The sequence below is a fragment of the Megachile rotundata genome, chromosome 7 (assembly GCF_050947335.1).
Source record: "Megachile rotundata isolate GNS110a chromosome 7, iyMegRotu1, whole genome shotgun sequence".
NCBI classification, from domain to species: Eukaryota; Metazoa; Arthropoda; class Insecta; order Hymenoptera; family Megachilidae; genus Megachile; species Megachile rotundata.
The window spans coordinates 17,874,050-17,899,671 of record NC_134989.1 but is presented as its reverse complement, the minus strand read 5'-3'; the positions used below and the strand labels follow the sequence as shown (position 1 = coordinate 17,899,671).

The 25,622-nt window shown below is 37.4% G+C and overlaps 2 protein-coding genes and 1 non-coding gene across 15 annotated transcripts; 2 read left to right on the top strand and 1 right to left on the bottom strand.

Moving 5' to 3' along the window:
• The first annotated feature begins 75 nt into the window (after window positions 1-75).
• LOC100877076 (orexin receptor type 2) lies at window positions 76-20,456 on the top strand. 12 transcript variants are annotated; one of them, XM_076533880.1, is made up of 8 exons: window positions 1,023-2,624; window positions 2,774-2,862; window positions 4,702-5,276; window positions 15,507-15,654; window positions 15,734-15,955; window positions 16,324-16,483; window positions 16,667-16,779; window positions 19,292-20,456. In XM_076533880.1, the coding sequence occupies exons 3-8, from the start codon at window positions 4,824-4,826 to the stop codon at window positions 19,513-19,515; spliced, it is 1,320 nt and encodes a 439-aa protein (XP_076389995.1). In that variant the 5' UTR covers window positions 1,023-2,624; window positions 2,774-2,862; window positions 4,702-4,823; the 3' UTR covers window positions 19,516-20,456. The 12 variants fall into 12 exon arrangements, 11 of the variants coding, with proteins under 11 accessions (XP_076389999.1, XP_076389998.1, XP_076390000.1 ...); XM_076533884.1 differs by lacking the exons at window positions 1,023-2,624; window positions 2,774-2,862 and adding an exon at window positions 76-282; XM_076533883.1 differs by lacking the exons at window positions 1,023-2,624; window positions 2,774-2,862 and adding an exon at window positions 76-805.
• LOC143264906 (U11 spliceosomal RNA) lies at window positions 7,196-7,335 on the top strand. The gene has a single exon (XR_013038891.1). It is a non-coding gene; the product is annotated as a U11 spliceosomal RNA (small nuclear RNA).
• Window positions 20,434-25,531, bottom strand: btz (CASC3 exon junction complex subunit). Of its 2 annotated transcripts, XM_003708372.3 has the most exons (8): window positions 24,956-25,531; window positions 24,165-24,589; window positions 23,812-24,096; window positions 23,321-23,733; window positions 22,934-23,254; window positions 22,760-22,792; window positions 22,286-22,542; window positions 20,434-22,217 (listed from the first exon to the last, which is right to left on the bottom strand). In XM_003708372.3, the coding sequence occupies exons 1-8, from the start codon at window positions 25,052-25,054 to the stop codon at window positions 21,606-21,608; spliced, it is 2,445 nt and encodes an 814-aa protein (XP_003708420.2). In that variant the 5' UTR covers window positions 25,055-25,531; the 3' UTR covers window positions 20,434-21,605. The 2 variants fall into 2 exon arrangements, with proteins under 2 accessions (XP_003708420.2, XP_012152846.2); XM_012297456.2 differs by lacking the exon at window positions 22,760-22,792 and having other exon boundaries at window positions 24,956-25,525.
• Between the last annotated feature and the right edge of the window lie 91 nt (window positions 25,532-25,622).

Sequence of the window (25,622 nt, the reverse complement as noted above, 5' to 3'; positions counted from 1 at the left end):
TGGTGAAACGTCGAGACGAAGTTGGCCGAGGTATCAGAGTGTATACCGCTGCACCTACGCGCTCGTTAAATCGACGTACATACCTCAGTTTCGCAGAGTCCGTCGTCGCGTTCGCATCCCTGTCCCGAATCGGGATCGTCGTCTCGCTTGGCTGTCGCGTCGTCGCGACGCACACCATCCGTCCAACACAGGACACGTTTGCCCGCGAAACAGTGTCTCATGCTTTCGTCGCTGTTACCAGTTCGTGATTCGAATTGTTCCTTTTTATATCCACTGCATCATGTACATTACCACCACAATATTTACCATCACATATACAGGATTTTCAATTAGTTAAAGTCACGATTTTTTAAACTGCTTTTCAATTTGGTTAACCATACGTTGCATCGCGCTACATATATGCTACACAGCAAAGATACATCTAGCAATTATTTTTATTTAACATAAAGGAACTGATATCGAAATTATGGGAAACAAATTTTTTTTTCTCCAATTACGATTTTTTATTTCAACTTGCAAATTTGTGGTGCTGCACAATTTTGCCCTGAATTAATTTTGTAATATAGGAAGCACTTGTTTATTGTTATTTTCTTGTTATCATTGTTGAGAGTTGAAAAATGTATTTTTTCCTAAATTGGAAAAATCGCGCAACGATAGGTTAACGTATCCATAAGTGTCGTGCGTGACATAGTGTAGAAAAAATAGAACAGGTTTTTTCGAAAATAACGTTACAAATGAACACGTTGATTGCAATCGGGGTCATTGGTGGTAATCAGTGTCTTGTAGGTATACAAAAAGTTAAAAGGTAGATAAAAATGCAAATTTATTGAAAATGTACCGTCAACCTAATAAGAACATGAGTTACGTAAAGTAGCAAACTAAAGGCTAAAATTTGAAAATTGACTGATTGTATCGATAATTAGCGTTACGATACATAAGCCTTGTAATGTATGGTATTTAGTTTTAGTTTAATTTTAGTAACTCAGATTGCAAGCGTATATTTATAACATTGTATTTTACAGAAGACAACATCTGGCGCGTAAAAGGTTAAAACACGTTCGCGATGAACTTTCTTTTAAAATTTCCTTTCTAGCTCAAAGCGATGGTAGACCCTGTCGGATACGAAGCGCAAGAAAAAAGTTCGCGAAGACAGCCGGGTTAAACTTTCCCGAGACACAGATTGAATTTATCGTCCCTTTGGCAGTTACCGCGACATTTGACGTGAAATCGACAGTTTTACAATATTTCTGCATAGAGGAGGGAATTGAAATGTCATAAAATACGGTTTTCGATGTCGCGTCGGGAATAACTCGAATATCTACCAATTTCTGGTAAACCCACAAATTCTGCGAACTTTCAAACGTCGTTTGCCCACAACTTTTCTATATATACATCAATTTTTATAGTCACTATCTCTCTTCTTATATTTTTAAATGGCAGCGCTGTACATTTTATTTAAGAAATCTATACCATGAACGTACGCGTTCGCATCGTATTCTTAACTTCCTACATTTCTAAATTCGTAGATGCAGCTTTGTAATAGAATTATAAAAAGGAAGAGTTTCTTTTGGACTTTTTACATTATCGTGTTATATTTCCTCGTCACTTTAATAAAACGTAGATAATGTAAACAAATTAAGATAATTATGCTATTCAAGTGCACGGCATTTTTAATACAGTGAACGACTTGTACTCGTCATTAGTATTCACTAGTCTATTCATGGATGATGACTGTCGTTGACATTAGCAGTGAAAGAGTTAATTCTTGCTATACTGTATTGTACTACATATGTCTGTTTTGACTATAGCAATCAACGTGTTAACTTTTAACTGATCGATATAAGGAGCTCGTTGCGTATCCAGTGACCGATCCTGAAACAAAGTCTAATACGATTTTGTAACATAAAAGTATCGCGAAATATGGTTTATGCTATACGAATTTAAAACTGAGAACTCGTTGAAATGACTGGTAACTAGCTGCATCAAAAATGACTAATTTCGAAAAATGCATATGAAGTTGCATAAAAATGATTAAGCTAAAAATTTGGAAGTTAATCACTCGTCGCGTGATCACCATACGATTGTTTGAAAAATCGTGACTACGATTGCGACGAACATCCGTCATTTATCAGAATTGAATAAATATTCGATTAACGTTCTGCGAGCACGGTGAGAGCATTTACGGTTAAAAAGGTTAAAAGCAGCAAAGATGAGAAGAAATCCTGAAACGCGTAATAAAACGTACGAAGAAATGGATGTGACGTTTTTTCTGATTAATTGGAACGCCAATTGTCACCGGCAGCAACTCGGAATCGGTGTAGAAAAACGCACAAGATTAATAGCATAATCGAGGCGTTTTCATTAAAACACTGTTCGCCCCGAGGGAGAGAAAGAGGAAAGGAAATCGAAGAGAATCTTCCATCGCATCGCGGAATATTCCTCGCGAAAGAATTCTGTTGCTTAGACGAGAAACAACACGGACGCGTTTTCCACGGAAATATTTACCAAGCAAATTTATTAACTTTGGCTACTTTTTCTAATGGAACGACGATACGATCAATTAATAGACACCGTGCAATCACATTACGACTTTACGCTGTAAACTCGGCCGTCGCTTGGTAACGGTACGGTAACTTTTCACCAAGTACAATTAAAATTTCAATCATATTATAAATCCCGAGCGATGCTCTATTAAGCTAAACTTCGTTGTTCCCTTTTCTCACTGGCTGACCGCGATACGGACCGTTCTCTTTATTTTCTTCGGTGTTAACAGGTTAGAACAACCTAGAAATTTCAAATCACCGAAGATTCTATTGTTCGCTTAAAACAGAAACGAACAGCTGCGCCCGCAAGGGCGAACGGGTAAGTAGCGTGCATTCGGGGCCATTGATGGACAGTCGATTCCTAAGTCTCGTTTTGAAATCCTCAGGATTAAAACATATCGTCGGAACTTTTATAAAAATGTTAAAACCTAGACCTTTTTGCATAACGTAATTAAAAGCATTCTCTTTCCGTGACAAAGTCTTCTTTTGGTTATACAGATATACGTGAAATTATTAACGATAATCATTTTCATTTTGAAATGATGACGTAGAGTAAATATTAGCATGTAAAGAAAGTTCTGCACAGAATGTATATTTTAATTGTCGTGGTGCAGAAACCGGGTCAATCGTGTCCAAGACCGTTAATTAAGAATTTAAGAAATTATTTTTCCAGAGTCCAATATCAGATGTCTTGAACAGAAATATAAAATTGTAGGAGCAATAACGAGAATGAATATGTAATTAAATTTAAGCTCCAGAACATACATTTGATCAGAATCAGTAATGCAGATACAATAAAAAGCTCCACTCGTATTAAGAACTGTTTAATTCGTGCAATTAGAAAGAAATTATTGCTTTCCGCTTTCTACCGCGCTTTAGCCTCTTAAAATCTCCGTTTCCTTTTTTTCTCCATTCGGATCGATCGATATGGAAAAAGTGTTGGCGGTTTCGCGTCCAAATGTGCAATAAATAGCAAAACGTCCGTGCAATTGCTCGTAACTGGTTGGTTATAGAGTTTGAAAATAAACGAGGCCGATTCGTCGTTCGTTTCTAATATTAACTTTCCCGATAAAATTCATTTCCTCGGTTTCTGACGATTTTATCGATCCCCTAATGAAATTTTCTTTATCCGCATGTTCGAGCCAAGGTCGAAAAGAAAATCGTTCGAAAAGAAGCCGGAGAAAAGGAGACAAATCTTTGATCGAAACGAGATAAAATTTATCTAGAAGGGAGTTACTCTCAGCTTTTACTTCCTCTCTCGAAGAACAGAAGAATAGGGGTAAAAAACTTGTGTCGATTCGACCGTATCGAATCGTCTACCGGCAAGCCACTCGGCAAAGATCAGGAAAAAAGTTGGGGGAGAAAGATCGCTGCCGAAATGTTACTAATCCTGTTAATAAAAAAGATGCGACACTTATCACAGGAAATTCGTGAAGTTTGCTGACACTTGGGAAATCACCCCCAGAAACTTTTCTTCCCTCGACTTGACGAACTGCTGTTCCATCGACAAAAACAGCAGAGGTTGAAAAAATTCATTATGAAATGCCTTCAAACAAGACTGGGATCGATCGCTTTCAGATGCTAATCGGATAAAATATGATCAACGACGACCGATGATCTCTGGACGCCCGTCGCGTTATCAAATCGCCCGGATGGCTAAGGGAATGGGAAAGGAAAATGGGGAGAATCAGCTTTAATGTCATGGAAATTGGTGCAGGATCGACCTGGATGCAACTTTCTCACTGAACATTTTCTCTGTTCTTCTTCGACCGTTCTATGTTCCGGGAAAGAAAAGAAATATTCAAAATGGAGGGACAAAGTTGTGCGAAAGTCCGTGGACAATAGAAGAAGATTCAGAGGATGGACAAAGTTGGAAAATCTTGAAAAAATTAATCTATCTCATAAAATATAATTGTTATCGTTAGTAGGTGTCTTAATTGTATCGGATAAGGTAGCTCGCAACATATGTGTATTTCTCCTTATCGATTAAGGAGAAGCGTAAACTGTCCTTATTTCTCGTTATTAATACTCGAAAGCTATACCTACGAATATCGGATAGAGTCAGTTACCCATTTTACTTATTATTACAAAAACTAATTTATTCTAAAACCCTGACATATTATCGGACGAAAATGTTAATGAACAAACTCTCCCCAAGATTTCTATATCCACTCCTAATGAAGAAGAAACTGACCAGTGAATTTTCTGCGAGGACAGGCAAATTTTGTGAATATCGATTATCGTGTAAGACTATTATTCGTGATACGTAAGGAAAGAAAAATGTATTCGATCGAGAAGACGTTAATCGTGTGGTCCACCATGGTGTCTATATTGGTGGACGCTACAGACTACCAGGACGATTACACATCCGTAGAATACATCGACGAGTCTGATATGGATTTCAACTCCACCAATTGTAGCAACATTTATTGCATTTCGAACGAGGAATACGTGGATCGTATGATGAATTACATATTCCCAAAATTGTGGGATTGGGTGCTGATAGCTTCTCACGGTATCATCTTTGTCGTTGGATTAGTTGGAAACGTGCTAGTCTGTACCGCGGTCTACAGAAATCACACAATGAGGACTGTGACGAATTACTTTATCGTCAATCTGGCTGTGGCTGATTTTCTGGTACTGTTGCTCTGTCTTCCTTTCACGGTGCTCTGGGATATCACCGAAACATGGTTCCTGGGACTGACTTTATGCAAAGCCGTGCCATATCTCCAGGTAAGACAAACATACTGTTTGATCAACAAGTTAAATTTCGTTAACCGGTTGTATTTGTTAAGAGTATACAAGTCACCATAGTCCATGCAGTAGAACAAATTATTCCGACCCTTGCAATGCGTGGTATTATGGAGCAAGAAAACGTGAAAAGTACCATTTTAATTATTCAAAGGATACATCTATGATTCGGAGCGGGGGCGTAAAGATCGATCGATCGTCAAACCTGCGAAAAGGGCAAGAGAATTCTCCACTTCTAAGTTTACAAATTTACAAAATTCTAAAGCAACATGCACACGATCCTTTTATATCATTTACTATCCTACGTTGCTAATTCCACCTTGTAAAACAAGCGTAACTGAAAAGAAAAACTGGGCCATAAAATGAATGGTCGAGCTTGGAGCTTAAAGTTGTTGAAAATTTATGTTTGTTCGCGACTGGAGACCCTTTTACAGTGTGGATAGGGAATCGGAAATTCGCGCACGTTCGTCGAACAAGTGGATAAACTGTCTGCGAGGGTATATTGTTATTTACGGTTTCTTTCTTGGATTTAGGTTTGAACACGTACTGTACAAAGCATCGTTCAATATTTGCTCGAAAAGTGTGTAACAAAAATTTTCTGCGCGACAAAAATTGTGGCTACGCACTATTTATCATAATTTCGAAACGACAATTTATGAACGAGAATGAGAATAATTTTATTAGATAATGTTGGTTTTGAAAAGATAAAACCTTAAAAAAGCTCGTAACAAAAGATAAAAAACTTTTCAAGTTTTATAATATAGTGTCGCAGAATCGAGTGAAAATATTCGTTAAATTATCTTGTCTATGTTAGAATCAAATATTCATTTGTTGCACATTTGTAACAGTGATAACGATGCAACTCATGGAATTTGTGCCAACGGAAGATTAGAACAGTGGAATGTTGAAATACAACCCGATAGTCCCTTAATTGCACAATTGTCCGAGCAGTAAATTCATCGTAGGGAAATGTACGATCTTCGCTTGGGAATTCACCGTATTTCATATTCTTCGTGCTTATTTGAGCAGCTGAACTCCGCCAGTTTGGTTTAAAGTTCACCTTGGCTTTTGAAGCTGAAATTCGTTGTACGTCGAAGACTTTCTCCGCACAGAAAACGGAGGGCAGACGGTAATTTATAATTCAAGAAGTCAGACGCGTTATACTTAATTTGGTGGTTTGACCTTTCCCGTTCTTGCCCTATATATTATTCTTTTATGTGATTCTAAACAGCGGCGAACACCCACGCGTTAATTTACGGCTAATTAAACTATTATATTACATTGAAAACCTCAATCACTGGTGTAAAGTAATTTTGATAAAATTGCAGAATTGGTTTACATAAATTTGTCGAATATATCGAGTGATTTTCAAATGACAAAGTTACCTCACCGACATAAATGTCTTTGTTCAAGTTTCGATTAAATCGATTACATTACCCTTTCGGGTGGCTAATAACGGACGGTACTGAAAAACCAATATCGCTATTCGCCATTAAATTTTCTGTGAGCCGTAAATCAAATTATCGATGTCTGTATTGAAATTTTGCAATTAATATTTTATCGTGCGCGATCGGATATAGATTCTCAAACCAATCCCAGCGATATTATATTGGAAAGACCCTGTACGTTTTCATTATCGTCTTTTCATTATACAAATATCGTCGCTTTCGACCTCTCTGAATTTCTTCTCGACTAAAAGACAATTGTGTCTGTTACTCTCTTTATAATATGGCTATATTACGATTTATACCGCTTAAAATGTGACGTATTTTCACCGCTTTCGAACAGCACAGTTTTAGTTCGTCGATTGCGCAACAGATGGCTCGATGGCAGTGACGATTCTCGTTGATGTTACTGTGCGTGCAATGTGATATAAAGGCTGAGAGAGGTCCGAAATATTTAAAAAGGGTGCTCGCTACTTTAATAGCGCGTCAGTACGGTGTAAATGCCGTGCTGGCGGGGTATGGCCATCAAGACATACCCAGTACGTAATTTTTGTAACCGCGAGGCTGTTGGCTGCCAATTTAGCACCGACGCCTCCAGCTAGTTTTTAATAAGTAAGTAAATTCAAATATTTTAGTTATAATAACAAATCTTAGTCTAATCTTCGATCATTAACATTTTATGATATGATGTTGAGAGAATTATTCGGATATGCTGCTGTGTTTTAATAATTGGTACAAGTATAAGTAAATTATGAATTATCTCGATCAATTAAATAAATGAAAATTATACGAAGGACATAAATTTGTTAAACCGTGCAAAAATGTAAATGCACATAAGTTCATCAACGAACGCGGCACCCATCCATTATGAAAGGTTTCAAATAATAAATACATTGTTCTAAAATACGTAGAACCAAAAATTTCCATATTAATGGATGCTGTCCAGAGTAAACCGCGGGTGGAAAGTAAAAATTCATTAAGCGCTCGGAATGACCATCCCTCTCGTTATATAATGCAATTTTCGGTGAGGAACGAGTGTCACTCGGGTCAAGCTATTTTTTTGCGCTTGATCCATGATATCGTCTGAACCCGACGTCCAGGTGAGCTATATTTTAGGTACGTGCTTTCCGTTGCGCGATCGTAAAAAACTGATACAAATATCTGCAAAGAAATTTATACTGCTACCACATCGTGTATCGCTCAGTGGGTGGCATATACATACACGTGCAACCTTTGTAAATGGCAGACCATCGTGTCTGCTTTTACTCTTTTATGGAGGTAAATACTTTCTCCTTTAAATTCGGGGATGACATTTATTGTCGCCGTTTTGGTCTCGTTTATCACTTTTGTAGGCAATTCGAATGCTCATTGAAACTATATTTCTTGCATCAATTTTTATTTTGGAAGCACAAATCGATATAAAAAGAAAGTCCATGAAGTGAAAATCGCTAAAGAAAATGGGAAACTAAGTGGCTTAAATAGTAAGCTCGACACCATAGGTGTCATAAGTAAACGAAGGATGCGGCACGGTTTTTCTCAACAGGGGTAGTTCAAGAGTACAATTTTCTTCGCGGGGGGTTATCGTTCGATGTCAAGCATCAAAGCGAAATACATAAATTTTGCAAAGGCAGTGACCTCCTTCGATGAAACAAATAAACTCTGGAATTAGCATTATTTTCCATTCGACCGATCGAAATACGTACACTCATTGCCGGTATGACGAAGGATGAATTTTAAAAAGACCTCGTCGGTCTAATAAAAATCTAATCACGAACTCGCTTTATTACATTCGTGATTACGGTTGTAAAAATTCAGCTGAAATTTTCTTCGCGATTCGTCAACTTCCGCAAATGCATTGAAATTCCAGTTATCCCCCGAGTATAAGTTTAAGAATTCATTCGCCGTTCATGGAAAGTATGTCGTCCATAATCTGCACTCGGCCATCATTTCTCCATGTTTCGTGTCGTTGGCAAGGATTCAAATGTCTCGTAAGACGAGTTGGAAAACTTTGTGATAATTACTATAGCGACTGATAATATCATTCGTTACGGCACGTAAGGCCATTAATCTGGAAACAGACGCTCGGTTTTACGGTTTGCACGAACCGTATAATCTCCAGTTTTTGTTTCCGTGATGCGAACGCGTACGACAATATTTCTGACAAGGGGAGAAGCATTTTTCCATGAAATCGTCGTGGAATCTCAAGCATTCGGAAGGAAGTAGGACGAGGCTCGTTACTTACGTGCCGCCTCCGCGGATGAAGTCGTTTCTTTTCGGAGATCGTTAAACGAATAAACGGCAGCTTCCGTTGCATGTTTAATCAGAGATCGTTCTTTAGTGTTCAGTGCAAAGTATCTGTGATTTCACCGCTTCTATGTAATATGCAAAAACTTTAACGGTCCGTAAGCAATATGCATCGTTGATGGCGCAAACGGAATTTTACTTCCTTTTTTAGAACAATTACTCCTACAGAATAACGTGTTTCTTTCGAGATAAAGTCGAGAAAACAAACAACATTAACAAATAAAAGAAGAAACCGTGTGCCGTAAACTAACGTTTGTGTGGTGGATCTATAGACGCGTATGACACGATGCAAGAAACTGGGGCAGTGTTTGTATCGCATGATAAAAAAGGATCATAAAATATAGTATATAGTGTATCCATACTTGTATAACCTATGTGACTTATACATATAACATAAAATGTATCCTCCATGTTATATAGGGGTTTATTATACTCGTATATCAGCGTTCCTCGAACTTTAGAAGTCTCAATATCTCAGGATATGTTGTTGATTGTTACAACTTTGGAAACTGACCACAAAAATCATTGCTCGTTGTTCACGCACTTGCTATTTATCTTCGCGACGGGAACCTTTATCTTGTTACTAATTAGAACGATCAGAGAGGTGCGATTATACGAACGATTAATTGCACCGTTCCCGTTACAAGCAGATGTCTTTGCCATCGGACACGATGGTGGTGGATAATTAAAAGGGATTTCCGAGAAATCCTCTACCTAATGGTATTACCAGCTCTAAGGTTTTCTAGGATATGTCGTGATTTAACTCTACCATTTGACGCAAGTAATAAAGTCAAAGTGGAGCTGAACGGTGTTCATTTGGTTGCATGATTCGGAGAGAAATATTAACATTGAAAGTTCCTTAAGAAAATTGAATTCACTTTCTGAAATTATGCGACGGCATAAACAGCATGACGACGAAAGTTCATTCAAGGATTATACCTTACAGGTTTTCAGGATACACAGAGTGTACTTCGCTTCACTATCGTAACTTTCTTATTTGTAAAAGAGCAGTTTTATATAAATAAAAGATATTTTGATATAATCTTATATAGGTCGATCTTCGCAAATAAGAAGATAGTTCAGATGAATTGGACACCCTGTATATATGTCGCGTTCTTCTCACTCTCTTTGCTTTCTACCGTACTTCCGGCAAAAGTATACTCGGGTACACGTCGCCCATTTGCGTTTTCCAACACGGACGTTACTTTTTTCCTCCATCTCTACAATGTTCACCGAGGTATCTTCTCTTTCTTCGTGCCAGAATTTCACCAGCAACCTCTCGCACCAATTATTCTAGAAAAATAACGTTGCTTTGAATGCGCTTTTACTTAGCGAACTCGATAAACGAGAAATGCTAGTGTACGGTTTAACTCGAAGGCATTTTCGGAACAAGTTGCGAATCAAGAAATAAGTTGTCGCGTAGTAACGATGTTCAACGACACGTTGTAAGATAATGCGATTTGGTCGCTAGCTGAGAGCTACCTTGGTCGCGCGACCATGTTAGCTACATCGCAACAAGACACACACGCAAAATGCAAGCTCGCACACTGCTACGCGGTGGTTACACGTGTATGCACATGCAAGGGACCATGATGAACGGGTGAAACGTTATTTCCATGCAACTGTATCCGTGTACACGAGTATAACGCTGCTGGGGTTCGATCAAGTTCTTATAAACCCTTGTTAGTATATTTGGGATCGCACGTGTTACCACTGGTTGATCGTATAATTGGATTATACCCTCGCTGAATAAATGATTCATGCGCAAACGCTCTTGTCAAATATTATGACCAGTGTCGGGTCTTCGACGCATTGATTGCGGCATTAAACGTGTCAACATGTTGACCATAAGTGTCACACGACTTTCAAATAGAATCTTTTACGCCAACATTTTACGACTTTTTATTTAGAAGATAACGTATGTGCATTTAGGAAGAACCTAAATGTATGTGCGAATCTTTTATACATATAGCTACTTGTAGATTTGATATTGGTATTAACGCAATAGAGGACTTGACGGAATAATCTTTCTTTTCTGCGATGTTGTTTTAACGAGCAGCTCGTGCGAGTCATCGTTAACGGAACTCCAACGAATAGGAAACACGACAACAATTACGACGAGCTATAGATTCGCTCGCGCGATTCTGTCACCAATCTTTGTACGATGAACACCGAAGACTGAAACAATACTCCAACAATAGGCTATAAAGCAAGTTCATGTAACGTTGCCTTGGACTCCGATACGAGATACGCTCTTTGTATCCCGCTGCCTCTTTATACTATCGCATCATATTAAATTCGCTTCCTTTGGTCGCTTAAATAATTTTATTAAATTCCATCACGCGAAAATTCCATTACTGCACTCAGTTACTGTATATCCTCCTTCGGAAGTGAACATTGATCTTTCGACATCCATGCTTCTACTATTCCTTTTATTATTGGATTTAGCAATCCTGATCCGTACTAAGTCATTCATAGACACTTGCATACAATACCAGAACCAGAGTGAAACCATCGTAGAAAGATTTTTAAATATTCTTGTTAATAAATCCATCGATAGTCAAAGCTAAAAAAATTTCTTCTTGATTCCTATCATCCGATTGCTATTTTCCTCTTCCGTTAAGCACCATACGCGACGACGACGATTGGTAAATTTCCCGCGAGTTTTCGACTAGCTGCAAAGATCGTCCATCGAACTTAAAGTAATCCCGAGAGCCGGACGGAAATATGTTACAACCGGTGCATCATCGATTATTTACCATCAAAGAAATGGAGTAAGTTGTTCGGTCGATTGGCAGTGTCGCATGGGACCTTATGACCGGAACTGCAAAGACACGAAGGAGTTAATGATACTACGTTTGCGTGCGATGTGTTCAGTTGCGTGAATCAGTAGGTCGTTCCTAGTCACAAAGTCGTTCAAGTCGGACGATATTTCATTCGAAACAACTGTTTCTCGTGACTAAACCGATAACATGAATTTTTTCAGGACACCCTAATACTTTTTTCCTTGACAGGTTTTAGCTGAGCGTTGCGAACAATAAAACAATAATCGTGTTAATTAGAAACAACAATGAAAGTGGTGTGCTTTTCAAGTTACAACAAAAAGGCCACTTGACATAGTCTAGGTCTGATTTTTAAACGATACGGGAAAGTTAGAACTTCGTTTCTGTATTTACTTTACGTTCAAATTAGTTTTTGCAATACTGCTTGATAAAATCAATTTTTTCGTGAAACGTAACTTATGCGTCGTCGCTTGTATCATACAATAGGACACGAATCGAATTACTTTTAATCCAGTAATGTACCGTACACAAGATACGTCGTCGTTTACAAACGCGTTAACCGACAATTGGATCGTCAAAGGGTAGAACTTGAACAGCAGGAATCGATGTAACGTCCCTTTGAAATGCGATCTGGGGAATCATCCGTCGGTTATCGTCGCTGTCCTAGCGCGCGTTAATTGAACGACGGTGATGCGATCGTTGGTACACGAGGCGTAAAGTCCCAGGTGGTATTGTCGCTATCGACGACACGTTAGGCACGCGCTTGGCGTGACCAATGTAGTTGTGAGTGCGACTGGTAGATAGCCAAGATTTAATTAAAACATGCTCGACGCCGTCTAGCATGGCAAACAATCGTGAAATCGTTTTCCGTCAGGCAGTAGGCTAAAAAAACAATAGCCTCCGCTCAGTTGCCGAGTAAACCATCTGTCACCCCTTGTGCTTCTGTTTCCGTTCTGCATGCGTCAATATCCTGCTCCTATTGACACGCTTTACAATTTCTGTAACTCCCGTTTAGAAGCGACGACGAACCTTGTGTATCCTATGGTATTCGGACCGAATGATGCACCGTGTATCTCTTGTAAAAAGCTTATATTACCAGTCAAATATTTGAAAAGTCAGAAATTCAACAAATTGGAATATTTAGAATTCTGTGAATCAGATTATAACGAGATGATAGCTTTAAATGGATTGAGCCGATTTCGACTAGTACATTGAATTTTACCACCTGGTGGCGGAATAAATTAGGATATATCTCTGTGTGTAGAAACCTCGTGGTTAATCGCACAGAAACCATTCTGGATACAATAACGACCGGCGAAGGCGTCCGGAACAATTTACCCGGCATGTTAAACCTACCGGTTGTTTGCTCATGCTGTTCTTGCGACGATCGATGTGCACTAAACCTCGAATATCTTAACCGTCTTTAATTGTTACGACTGTAGTAGGCGGTTTTTAGTTCACCTAAATGGCAACTCGCATTTGTCGATTTCGGTTTTTATAAATCTACGCTACTGCTCACTGTACTTATTGTAAATATATTCGACGCTAAATGTATTATTGATTAATGTAACAATTCATCTCGAAATCAATAACGAGCAAGAAGTGTTCATTACCTAAGCCATCAACAATGTGCAAATGAACAACGAGATGAAATATATATCGCAAAATTACGTCATATAAGTAAACCAATATCGTGAATGGAGACGGGTTGATAAATAGTTTTCTTTATCACCAATGGCCGACGCGTCGAAGAACTAAATCAACTACTCGGAGTTCTTGCTTTTCACGAACACAGGTAGAGAAAGTTGTGTGCGTTGAGAAAGCAATAACGTTGTCGTAATCTCAACGTATCAGTACTGTACTTTTCATCCATGACGATTGTTCAAAGTTCTTCGGATACTTTCAGCCTCCTTCCATCCTCGGCGGAATTAAAGTGTCCTCGGGGATTGGAGTATCGCAAGCCCGTTATCTAGCTGGAAATAAATGATTCTTTAGTTCTTCGAGTAATTTTCACTCGGCCGTTTAGATTGCAGGGGAAGTTTCTATTAACATAAAATCCGTTCAATTAGGAGAACAGGTAGAACAAGTATCGCGTGTCAGCTAATAACAACTTTCATACTCCTGCTGACTGATTAAAGCGTTCGATCAATTAGCAAATATACTCCTACCAATTAATCAAATACCTTCCACTACTTGGATAATTAAAATGAATCGATGCTAGACAGATAAATATCTTTACATACTACCATAAGTAATGGTAACTTTATGCCCTTGTTTGTATAAATTCTTCTGCCAAATGAATAGCTGTGTCGCCTACGCATATTATTCCTTCCTTTATCCTAAAACTCTCGGGAGTTCTTCCGCAAACTGGCATTTATTCATCATACTCCCCCAATTATTCTACTAGGAATTAGTGGGATATAGGGGATAGAAGCAGTTAGAAATCAAAACAGAATTTCTTGCGGTATCTTGTAGCCAACTTTGCTGGTATGACCTAATTTCCTACTCCTTTTATAAGGTCTCATGAGATCTTGGTCCCCTATATATCTTATTTCCTACCCAATTAACGTGGATTTGACTCGGATGTATATTTTCAGCAGGGTAGTAAACGTGATTTATTGACGTAGAAGGAAAGAATACTACCATAGGCGATCCACGTACAATTCTGGGTACGATAGGCTTCCCTAGAAAGAATCACGTTGCAGGGATAACAGGCCCCATTACTCGTACAGTAACAATAACGGAAGCCTAGAGAGAACCTTAGAGGAAGCTGGAGAAAGACTACTAAAAAAGTCTATGTATACTTTTAACGAGTATAATTATTCTCTTCCTGGGACCAGTTATATAATTCTCCCGTCTCGAACGAAGCTCCAAATGGAAAATAACTGACGCTTGTTTTCCATCCCTGAAACAACCGGTTCTGCGATTACCTAATTGCAGATGAAAAGTTGCATTCGCATTGCGTCGTTCCAAACGCCGCGTTGAAGCGGCATACCTAATCAGAGGAAAGCTAATGTCCCTCTGGGGAGGGTAGCAGCGTGACGGGGTGTCTCGTCGATCAATTCCGAATATAACGGTGTACGCGTTTGTTGTCGTGCAGAAACTCCGTAACAAGGTCCTTTGACGACAATTCGGAAATTCAATCGACAGCACCATACCAGTAGCCGTAAACGCGTTAGAGTTCCCATATGAAAAGGCGTCACGCGAGGAATGTCCAGCGTCACGCTATCGCGTTAATTTCTCGGCGAGGGAAACGATGAAAGAAGGAAAGCTTCTTAACCGGCCATTATAATTACCTGCTTCAAGGAGTTTTAAGAAAAGCAGATCGTAGTCGAATTGTTTTATTAATTTCAATAATGCCTTATTCGATATACAAAGGTATCAAGCAGCGTTAATCGCTCGATTAAGTACTTTATCGTTCAACGATCTTTGATGCAACATGTAAATCCAGTAAGCGAAAATTCATGGAAATTTCATGAATGAATTGATTAGAATTGTAAATGAATTCTATTAACTTCTTTTTCGTGTTTCTTGAGATAAAGGATTTTGACTACTCTGCTTAATGCACATAACGTCATTCCGATTTTATCTGCTTGTAATTGTAAGATAGAAAAATTAATGATACCTATAACTAATGATAGTTGAAAATTACCTGTCCACCTTTCTCGTGTTTGTTTCAGACAGTATCAGTGACCGTGAGCATATTGACTCTAACTTTCATATCGATAGACCGATGGTACGCGATATGTTTCCCTTTGAGGTTCAAATCTACGACTGGACGAGCGAAAACAGCGATTATTGGAATCTGGGTGATAGCCCTGCTATTTGGTAGCTAATTAGTTCATTTCTACGCAGTTTATATATAATCAACACGCAATATCTCCATCGAGATTCGTTGTTTGTGCAGATATTCCAGATTTGATAGCGTTACACACCTTTCCACCGACGCATATCAGAGTAAAAACTATCCTGTTCACTCAATGCGCCACATCTTGGAGTCAAAGAAGTCAAATCACCTTCACCATCGTTAAGCTTATCTTTCTGTACACTGGACCCTTAATCTTCATGAGCGTGGCGTACTGGCAGATCGTTAGAGTCCTCTGGAGAAGCGACATTCCAGGACACAATTGTAAGCGAGTGATCATTCTTGAGCTCTTAATGCAGAAATTTTCCAAACGCGAGTCGCATCTGGTGCCCGTAATCAACTGGCGAATCCACCAGTGGTCGCAATTCATACGAGTTTGGGAAGTTCAGCTCGAACGGACCATTACGAGTCTTTTTCCAGCGAGCTTTTTCAACTGCCAACATCTTTTCTTGTCGGTGTCGTTAGTATTCAACGTTCAGAGCCGTAGCTATCGTGTTTAACGCGACATTTAACCTTACTTCACCGAGAACGCCTAAAGATACGTTCACGCCAACGCGAAACAGTGTCTAATTTATAATGCCTACTGATCTTAGCCAGATCGTGGAACGAATAATTACTGAACATATTTGCAGTACTGCCACGGGCATCCCAGATGAGCCGGACTCCTTCGTCCGGGGGCGGAAATCCTGAGATACAGCTAAGATCCAGAAGGAAAGCAGCGAAAATGTTAGTTACGGTGGTCATCACTTTTGCCATCTGCTATTTCCCCGTGCATTTACTCTCTATCTTAAGGTATATTTCATCCATGTTGCGCCGATTTAACCACTTTATTGTATCACAATAAAAATAAGGTAGAAAAAGCTCGCAATACTATCGCGATACTTTAATGTAACACAAAGTATCATATGTATAGCTCGTAAAGACAAAACTATTGCTGAGTTAATAAATCGATATACGTGCTGTTTACCGTTTCAGATATACCATTATGTTGCCCTCGGACAAGTGGATGAACAATATCTGTTTGGTCGCGCACGGCCTCTGTTACTTCAATAGCGCGGTTAATCCTCTGATCTACAACTTCATGAGCGGTAAACGATCTCTGCTTCTGTAATTTTTATTCAACACACTAGATGATATTTTGCACTTGTCGTGATCAGGATTACGTTCGACGAAACGTTTTCGTACCCAAACGAGCTCAGCCCGGAAACCAGATGATCCGGAGCAAAAAAGATTTTTTGTTTTGAAGCTTGCAAATAACAGTCCTGTTGAATAGTTTTCTATAGGTTCAAGTCGCGATTGAACACTTGTATTAAAACGTTCGTGCAAAAGTAATCGATAGCCGTGGTGATCTGGCATCTGCAACGTAATCGGATTTGTTGAACAGATCGATAGTCGTTTCTTATATAAATGAAATCATGGAAAGATCGATATGTCTTTTATACGATAACGGTCACGCGTATTCCCTAATTTGATATGACTAATGGAATACTGATGGGCAAAAAGGTTGTTGGCTCGCGTATGTATATGTATATGTATCAGCAAGCATCGATGGTTTCTCTTCATGTTGGACAGAGGAAAGAAAGGCTAGCACTATTCATGTCTCTCCTCTGCGCTCGTTCTTCCTTATTTTTATAATGAATTTGTACGACAAAATTTGTGTACAAAAGTTAAGAGCACTTGTGAAAATTATTTCTTTAACGTTTTGTTTAATCTTCGTAGCAAATAGAATAGAAAATGAGACACACGAGTGAATCAGACGAATGATACAAGACTGCATTTCTCTGCACTTTTTCATGCAGTAAGAGAAACCATTGCTATTTTCCGATGTACCTTTTCATTCGCCTACATTTCAAATTACTCGTCCTACTGTAGATAGTATTTCAAACTTCCGACCGTATCGTATGCGTGCGGACCTCCTTTTTTCTCTGATGTATACTAACTTATTGCAATCTATAAATAAATGAAATATTAAAGTCGGATTGTAAAGGTAGTGACTCACATATTCTTTCGTATGCATTTGAAAAGTTTGAGAAAATTAATATATAAAATAAAAAAGTATTTATATTGTAGAAACAAATGCGTGAGTCACAAAAGGAGTATATTCATAAATATGGTGTTCCCCTTAAATAGCATGTGCAAGATACAAAAACACGAACGGCCTTGAAATAACCTTGACATGGTCATCCATTAACCTATTTCTTTATTGCTCAGAAACGTAGTTCTAGCAATTTAACTTGAAATGCATCACCTTGCGCGCTCGATACAATCTTGCCACTTTAAATAACCCTGTTGACTATATTTCGTTGATTCATTGAGAAACTCAAAACTTATCAGAAAGCTTTCCTCGCATTTGTATTTAAGACACGTCTCGTTGACCATTTCTGCTACCTTTATCTGAAATGTCTCGTAATTAAATGAAACTGCATTCCGCTATCCCAACGACAACGATCTCGTTATTTTCAAAACTTTTTAAACTAAGAAACGTCCAGGTACGATTCTTTGACGTGATTCGATTGTAAATTTCGTATTTATTCGAAATCTATGCTGATTTTATCGATATTGATAGAAAGAAAAGGAATACAAATGTTAAACCGAATTCAATTTAGATGCCTTTTGTAATGTTGTCAAAGACCGAGAACGAGTTTTATCGTTAACCGGATGCTATCGATCTAAAGCAGGTATTGTTTTCGTTTGAAAAATATTAAGAAGTAAAAGAGCAAGCTCAAAAAGGTAATAGAAATGAAAATGGTAGAAAAAGGAGATATTGAGCATCTGGTTTACAGGTAAGTTCCGGCAGGAGTTTCGTCGTACGTTCCAAGAATGCGCACCTTCGAACCACTCAAACGGTCACAGGCCGAACCAACAACTCAGCTACGCTTACATGGCAAGTGGATACCGGTCTGCTCTGCAAAGTCGTCGTGAACAATTCTGACACGCGGAGATGCGAGTCTCGTGGGTGAAAAAAGCCCCTAATACAGTCGCGGAAGGACCTCAGGCCGGAAACGAATCTCCACAGGATCAATGTAGTCTTGGATTAAACCCGCTACAAAATTGATTAAGCTTAGGGTGAGCTATATTATACTTCACGGTTATTGGCCATTCAAAAACCGTAATCGTACCAACGTCTATCGTATTTTCACGCATCACTTATCGTTTTCACCCTACGTGCATGCATTTGGTATCGAAATGCTTTGTTTCAAGTAATCGATCAAATTATCGATCAATAAAGTTATCCATCGAGTATGCACCGTTAAACGTAATTTCCATTTTAACTTTTCGAAGAATGCTGAACGTTTGAAACGTTTGAAATTAAAATAGACCAGTTAAGAATTGATTACCTCGTGTAATTAAATAAGGTCGATAACGAAATATTATATAGCTCACCCTTTTCATTAAATTTGTGTGGGAAATTGAGGTCGTGTGACAGTAGCGCCAATATTATCATGTACTTTAAATGAATTTCACGACGGTTTATCGCTTCACTTATAATTAGATCAGAGTTATAAATGTTTAGTGACGTGTAAACCATACTATTTTCTAATTCTATTATGTCGTTGTAAACTAATTTAAGAATTAATTTGACTAAACGTTTTATTGCAGGGAAATTTCGAAAGGAATTTAGACGTACTTTCCGTTGCGCTCAAGAAAGTAGTTCGCGCATTCAACGTGGATATCTAGCGAGTACATCTAATCTAGCTAGGATAAAATCCCGAACCACCACGATACGAACAACGTTCAAAAATAATAATAACGTTCAACGAACTACCGAAATTGTACCTCTTAGTGCTATAACTAGTGTTCAACAAAATGAGAAACACGACTGATCGTAAGTATATGTATTTCGGGGATTATACGTATACTTCGTCACTATATCGTGAGATTGTAAATTAGCCCATTAATGCGGCAATCATTGTGTATATTGTTATCCTGCGCGAATGGGCTAAACCTTAAGAGTTTCTTTCTCATCCACTGTATAGAAAAGTAATGGAATACTATACCCATAAAAATCAAGAAGTTTTGAAACGGTGTTTCGGCACCTGAATGTTGTGCAATTTAGTATTTGAGGAGTTTTACAACCTCGCTATATCGTGACAAAGATTATCCCATTAGAAATGAAGTAAAGTTCAAAAGTAATTTATTTAAATATAATTTCACCTTTAACAGTAACATATTTGATACCACGTAGATACAAAGAAAACGTTATGTTTTACTTGTTAAAGTTCAAGTAACAGAAAAAAATATGAAAAAATAGACATGGAAATTTGTTTGAAAAATGATACTTTTTAATGTAACGAAATATTTCATTATTCGAAATGTATTTATACTAAACTCGATGTTCGTTCACGCAGAACGGAAACATAGGCACACGCGAATTTGCGAATCATTCTTCGTAATTGAATGATCTCACTCTATAATTAATATTTATACTTATAATCCTGAAAAGACGACGTGTGCTGACAGAATTGTATGTAAAAAATTTCCTCCTAACTTCTCTCCCAATTCTATGTTATAAATATAATGCAGTATGAATCTTATATTCTGTACACTGTTTCTAGTACTCCGTGTAATTTTAAGAAAAATTATCTTTACTTCGCTAAAATTACAATTTAATTATCCCAATAATCAATTCCATGCGTATGCAATTTCGTAATGAAACATTTTATACGAATTTAATCTCAACAACAGTCTGTATGCTTGAAAGCTTTCGTGAAATTTAACAAAATCGAACAGAGGAAAATAAATTTAATCGCCAATGAATTATCAATATATTATCTTTCTTTTCCACCTTGCCAATAACAACGCATATCACTGCAAGCGTATTAAAAAAATTGATCATGGTTGCATCTGCTCGCAAGTTTTACAAAAACGTGATTAAAAGTAATCAATGACAAGATTAATAGTTAGTATTACTTTTACCTTATCTAAACTTTACGATGTACTAAATTATGTAACGATATAAGCAGATAAAAAATTTTTTTACTATCATAATGTAAGTAAAATTAAAGCGTTAAGTAGTGTTTTTTATTTACCTAATAAACATACTTCGTTCATTTACCATTTGTTCAACCCTTCGGCGCAAATGTTAATTCTTTAAGAAAAGATAAACAACAATCGTTTCTTTTGCAGAATATGTATTTGTTTGAACAATATAACCATACAGCGTGTACAGAAAAAACGTTTAAAAACTTTTAAAAAACTAAACTATTTAAGTAACTATATTTACTATATATATATATTTTTTTTTAATATTTATTTAAATATTAAATAAACTTTTATGTGCATGACACATAAAAATTACGATGATTCTCGAATTTGAGTGAAAGCAAAAATACATTTCTGGAATCACGTTAAAAAAAATACGCGCCAAATGGTTAATGAGTAGCAGTATAGAAGCATGTTTGTACATAAAAGACATAATACATACTGAGGTTACTGACTCGACTATGATCTATTTACAATAGCCATTGTATTAAAACGATATCGATTTATTAACCAGTCAATGCTGCATGCGTTAATAGTCGATATACGAGAATACATTTAACACTAGTTCTGCCTACTAATAATTATTTATTAGTAGATTTTATATATGAAAGTAATTTAACAATATAGAAGGATGTAATTTAATAATAGCAGCAGATCGATGAGTTCGTAGTGAAACATTGATACAAATGTGAACTACGAAATGTACAATATGCTGGAGTTAGATAAAATCGTTTGAAATATGTATTAGATACGCACACATCCAATTCCTACGGTATTTCACCAGCAAGCTGTGAATACCAATTTACTATACAAACTGCGTAATAACTCCAATAAAATTACACAGTATTTTTATAATATATGTATACTCATAGTCAGAACATTCACAATTACGTCTTTCATAAAAAAATGTTAAAGATCGTGTAATATTTTTTCAAGCTGCTGCTTCTTCGAGAACTGTACTTCCCAACGTAGCGCTTTCGATTTTACTCGAATCGTTTTCAGTCTCTTCCGCGACTGCTTGCGCAGACATAAGCGGAATAATATTCTGATCATTTACAGTAACTTTTAATGAATCGTTATCACTTGTCCCGTCTACTTGGTCAGTTATAACACCTTCAGAGTCCACTGGTATATCTATATCAACATTTTCAATATCTTTTTCTTTGCTTTCAACCATAGTATCCGTTACTTCACTTAAATCATCATTTTTCTGTATTTCTTCGGAATCTATAATTTGCTCTGATTGGACGTTATCAAATTGTTCTGACACGGGTTTCTGATCACCTTCCACCAAGTTAGTCTTAACTTCCTGATCAGTCTGTTGCATATTACCCACTTGATTATTCTGTGCCTGTTGCGTGCTCCTGCCCCTTCCTCTACCGGTTTGATGTTGTTGATTTTCCGGCGGAGGAAGAATTGGAATAGCTGCCTTTGGTCGTCTAATCGGAGCAGATTGTTGCTGCTGTTGTTGTTGCTGTGCTGGGCTATAGTAAGTGCAACCTTGTGGCTGAAATAGTTCTTGTGGTGGCGGTGGACGCTGTGGCTAAAAAAATTGAAATAGGTATAATAAAGAAGCAATGTAATTTTGGAATCTTATTCAAGAAAATATACCTGTACTGGAGGACTATATCCTTGATAACCTTGGAAATTTGGTGGAAATGCTGGTCCATTTGGACCCGGAACATAATTAATTATACTAGGTGGAGCAGTCTGCGGAGGAATAAATTGTGGTGGCGGTACCAAAAAAGGTGGTGGAGCGTAACTTGCAGGTTGACCATTCGGCGGTAAAGGAATAACAGGTTGACCAGCCATTGGTGCAGCTGCGCCAGGAACAGGCGTGGATTGTTCAAAATGACCCTGTGGATATCCTACAAAAGCGAAATATATGATATTATTTGAAAAATTATAATAATTGTATTTGTGCACACAAATGCATGCCGTGCATAAATCATTTACACGTGAAAATAACAAAAAAGAAGGAAATGGTGTAAGTGCAAATGTTTGTATGTTAAATTAATACCTCCTTAAGGTATCAAAAAAGTGAACGAAATTCTTCACACCATCAAATAAACGACTTTATCTTACCTTGTGATTCTAAAACACCTCTTGAATTTCCAGCTAGGTACATATACATACAAGTTAAACATTAATATATGTATAACATATTCATATTGTTCACCCACAAATACGTCTTACGAATTGTGTATACATTATATATGTATATATCGAGTAAATTTGAAATTGTATCAATTTTATTACCTTGAGGAGGGAAATATCCATGTTGATTATGTTGATTGTGTTGATTATGCTGACTATGTTGATTATGCTGATTATGCTGTCCATGTTGTCCGTGTTGTGATGGATAATTTTGTTGTCCCGGATTTTCGGAAGCGGTAGGACGTTGTCGTAAGCTAGAATAACGTTTGGGTCTATTAGCGGAACCGTCTTGCTGTTGCTGAGTTGATTGTTGTTGCGACGATTGTTGTTGTTGTGGTTGTTGCTGTGAATGAGACTGCTGTTGCATTCTTGGAGGTACTGCTCCTGATCTCTGTTGATTGGAAGACTGTCCATAAAAGTTTTCTGAAAAATATCAACAATTAATATACTAATATATATTCAATATGTTTGTAAACAAGAAATACTTACTATTGTGTCTCCCACCTTGATGATATTGCGTACCATCATGAAGGTTAAGGTGTTTCATGTCATGGGAAACTTGTTGTTCATCATCATTTTGAATAGCATTGTTTCTCTTATTCTCGGCAGAAATCGGACCTGCTCCACGTCCTTTTGGTTTTGTCTCAACTGTTCTATTAGTGACCATATTGTTATTAGCATTTGTTCTGAATCCTCGTCCGCGAGTTCTACTCGCCGCCAAGCTTACAGACTCTTGAACGTTCCTCTTGTTGTTATCTCTGGGTGATATTTTTGTACTGACTAACTTATCCGCGTCACCGCCTGCTCCACTGTTTCCATTACTACTTTGACTGTAAGAAGAATTCTTGGTATCCTTTTTCCAAGCTGGATTGGTCGGTTCATTAGGAGCTTTATTTTCATTTCTGTAAATCACAATATTGAAATAAACTCGTCCGCTCTGGTTACATAGAAAATACGATACTAAAAACAATATTACGTACGTGTGAGTATTAGATGTATTGCTAGACTTTGTTTTTGGGCTATCATTCTGAGCTTGTAGAGGTGGAAAATTTTGTACTTTAGTTTGTGATTTATTTTTACTACTGTACCAAGCCGACGAAATCACTGGTTCATCTACAGGCACAGGAGCATTTTTGGTAGTTCCCAGAGCAGGGAAATCTTCACCGCTTCTATTGAATTTTTTATTTTTATTAGAGACATTAGTTCCAGCTTTTCCATATGCATCTTCATCTTCCCAATTACGAGTATACTTATTTGGACCACGGCTGTAAAAGATAAAATATGTCAAGCAAAATATTATACAGTTTATAACACTTTTTAAAAATTAACTTACCCATATCTTCTTCTTCTTCTAGCTCTAGGTGGACCTTCTTCATTTCTTATGTCATAACCATAAACTGCTATTAATTCTTCATGACTCTTTGGTGCTTGTTCCTCGTCATTGTATCGATCATGATCCCACCTATCCTCTTTATCTTTCCATACTTTTTTTTCTTTGGTTTCTCTTTCAGTTTGTGGCTCTGCAGTATTATCTGTTACTTCATCTGTAGTTCTATCATCGTGTTCATAAAATGTTCCTCTTTTAGGAATATATTGTGGATTACGTCTGTCTTCATCATCATCTAATTTTTTTTGTGGTTTTTCTTCTTCTTGTCCATCTCCACTTTCTCGTAATGCACCATCTTGAGATTCGGCATCAGAATCAGATGGATAAATGTCACATTCTGAATCTTGATGACCATCAGTTTGTTCGCTGCTCTATAAGGCAATATTTAAAAAGATATAAAATATAAAATATTTTTCTCAAAATTATAACCAAATAATAACATATCATTTTTTCCTATGTAATTTAATAATGAAAAATTAAATTTCGTAAATTTCATTTGCCGGTAAATCTAATACGAAGGAGAATTTGCTTAGTTACAATAATAGTCAGAAGTATTACAACAGTCTACTTAATCCACTTAATCGGGTCTTCCACTGAACTTTCGCTCCAGTTCAATGCGATACAAAAAATTTAATAAATAACAGGAACTTAAAAAACCATGAAATAAAAAATAAACAAAATTATTTATTTCAAAATCTTTAAATTCTTTAATCGAAAACACTTTTACCATAACTAACCTGGGTTTCTTTCGTTGCATTTAACTCTTCGCCAGAGTCCGAGAGGTCATCGGAACCACAGGACTGATTAGATTTTCGACGTCGTCTTGTGTCCGACATGCTTTTCTAGTTAAAAGTACCAGTTCGAGAATTATCACAGATTTTATTCCGTAAAATGTGAACATAAACGATCAATGCCAGATGACTTTTAAGGTCGAACTAGTTGGTGACTGTTTCTACTTCAACGGGTTCCCGATCACGATTCTCGGTCACAAATCACTGACTAGACGTACTACTATCGAGAAGGCACACCAGACTCACAAAATTTTTAGCGGTAGAAACGATTTCATCGGATTACTGTCAGATTACTTGGTAGCAATGGCGGTTCTATAAACTTTCGAACAGCAAGTCCCTTCTCTTTGAACGTATTCGACTAACGTTAGTTTACATTACGAGCATTTTATACATAAATATATACGAATTACATCGCTCCCTTACGAATTAATTAACCTATTTAAGAAAGAGTTACTCGTTACGTTCAAATAAAATTCATAAATATAAAATAGTTGCCGCGAGAATTCGAATTTTTACGTATTGTCGACGCCACCTGTAAACTTTTTGATCAGTTACTTATTTGTGCTACATATATTCCATTCAACGAGAGATCATATTCTTCATAAAAGCTTTC

Bases quoted from the DNA above. Each gene is read 5' to 3' on its own strand.
- btz (XM_003708372.3), bottom strand. From the start codon at position 25,054: ATGTCGGACACAAGACGACGTCGAAAATCTAATCAGTCCTGTGGTTCC. The intron at 24,097-24,164 runs GTAAGTTAATTT...TATCTTTTACAG, and splicing joins AGAAGAAGAAGAAGATATGG to CCGTGGTCCAAATAAGTATA. The intron at 23,734-23,811 runs GTACGTAATATT...TGTGATTTACAG, and splicing joins AATACATCTAATACTCACAC to AAATGAAAATAAAGCTCCTA.
- LOC100877076 (XM_076533884.1), top strand. From the start codon at position 4,824: ATGTATTCGATCGAGAAGACGTTAATCGTGTGGTCCACCATGGTGTCT. The intron at 15,655-15,733 runs GTAGCTAATTAG...TTGTTTGTGCAG, and splicing joins GGTGATAGCCCTGCTATTTG to ATATTCCAGATTTGATAGCG. The intron at 15,956-16,323 runs GTAAGCGAGTGA...ACATATTTGCAG, and splicing joins CGACATTCCAGGACACAATT to TACTGCCACGGGCATCCCAG.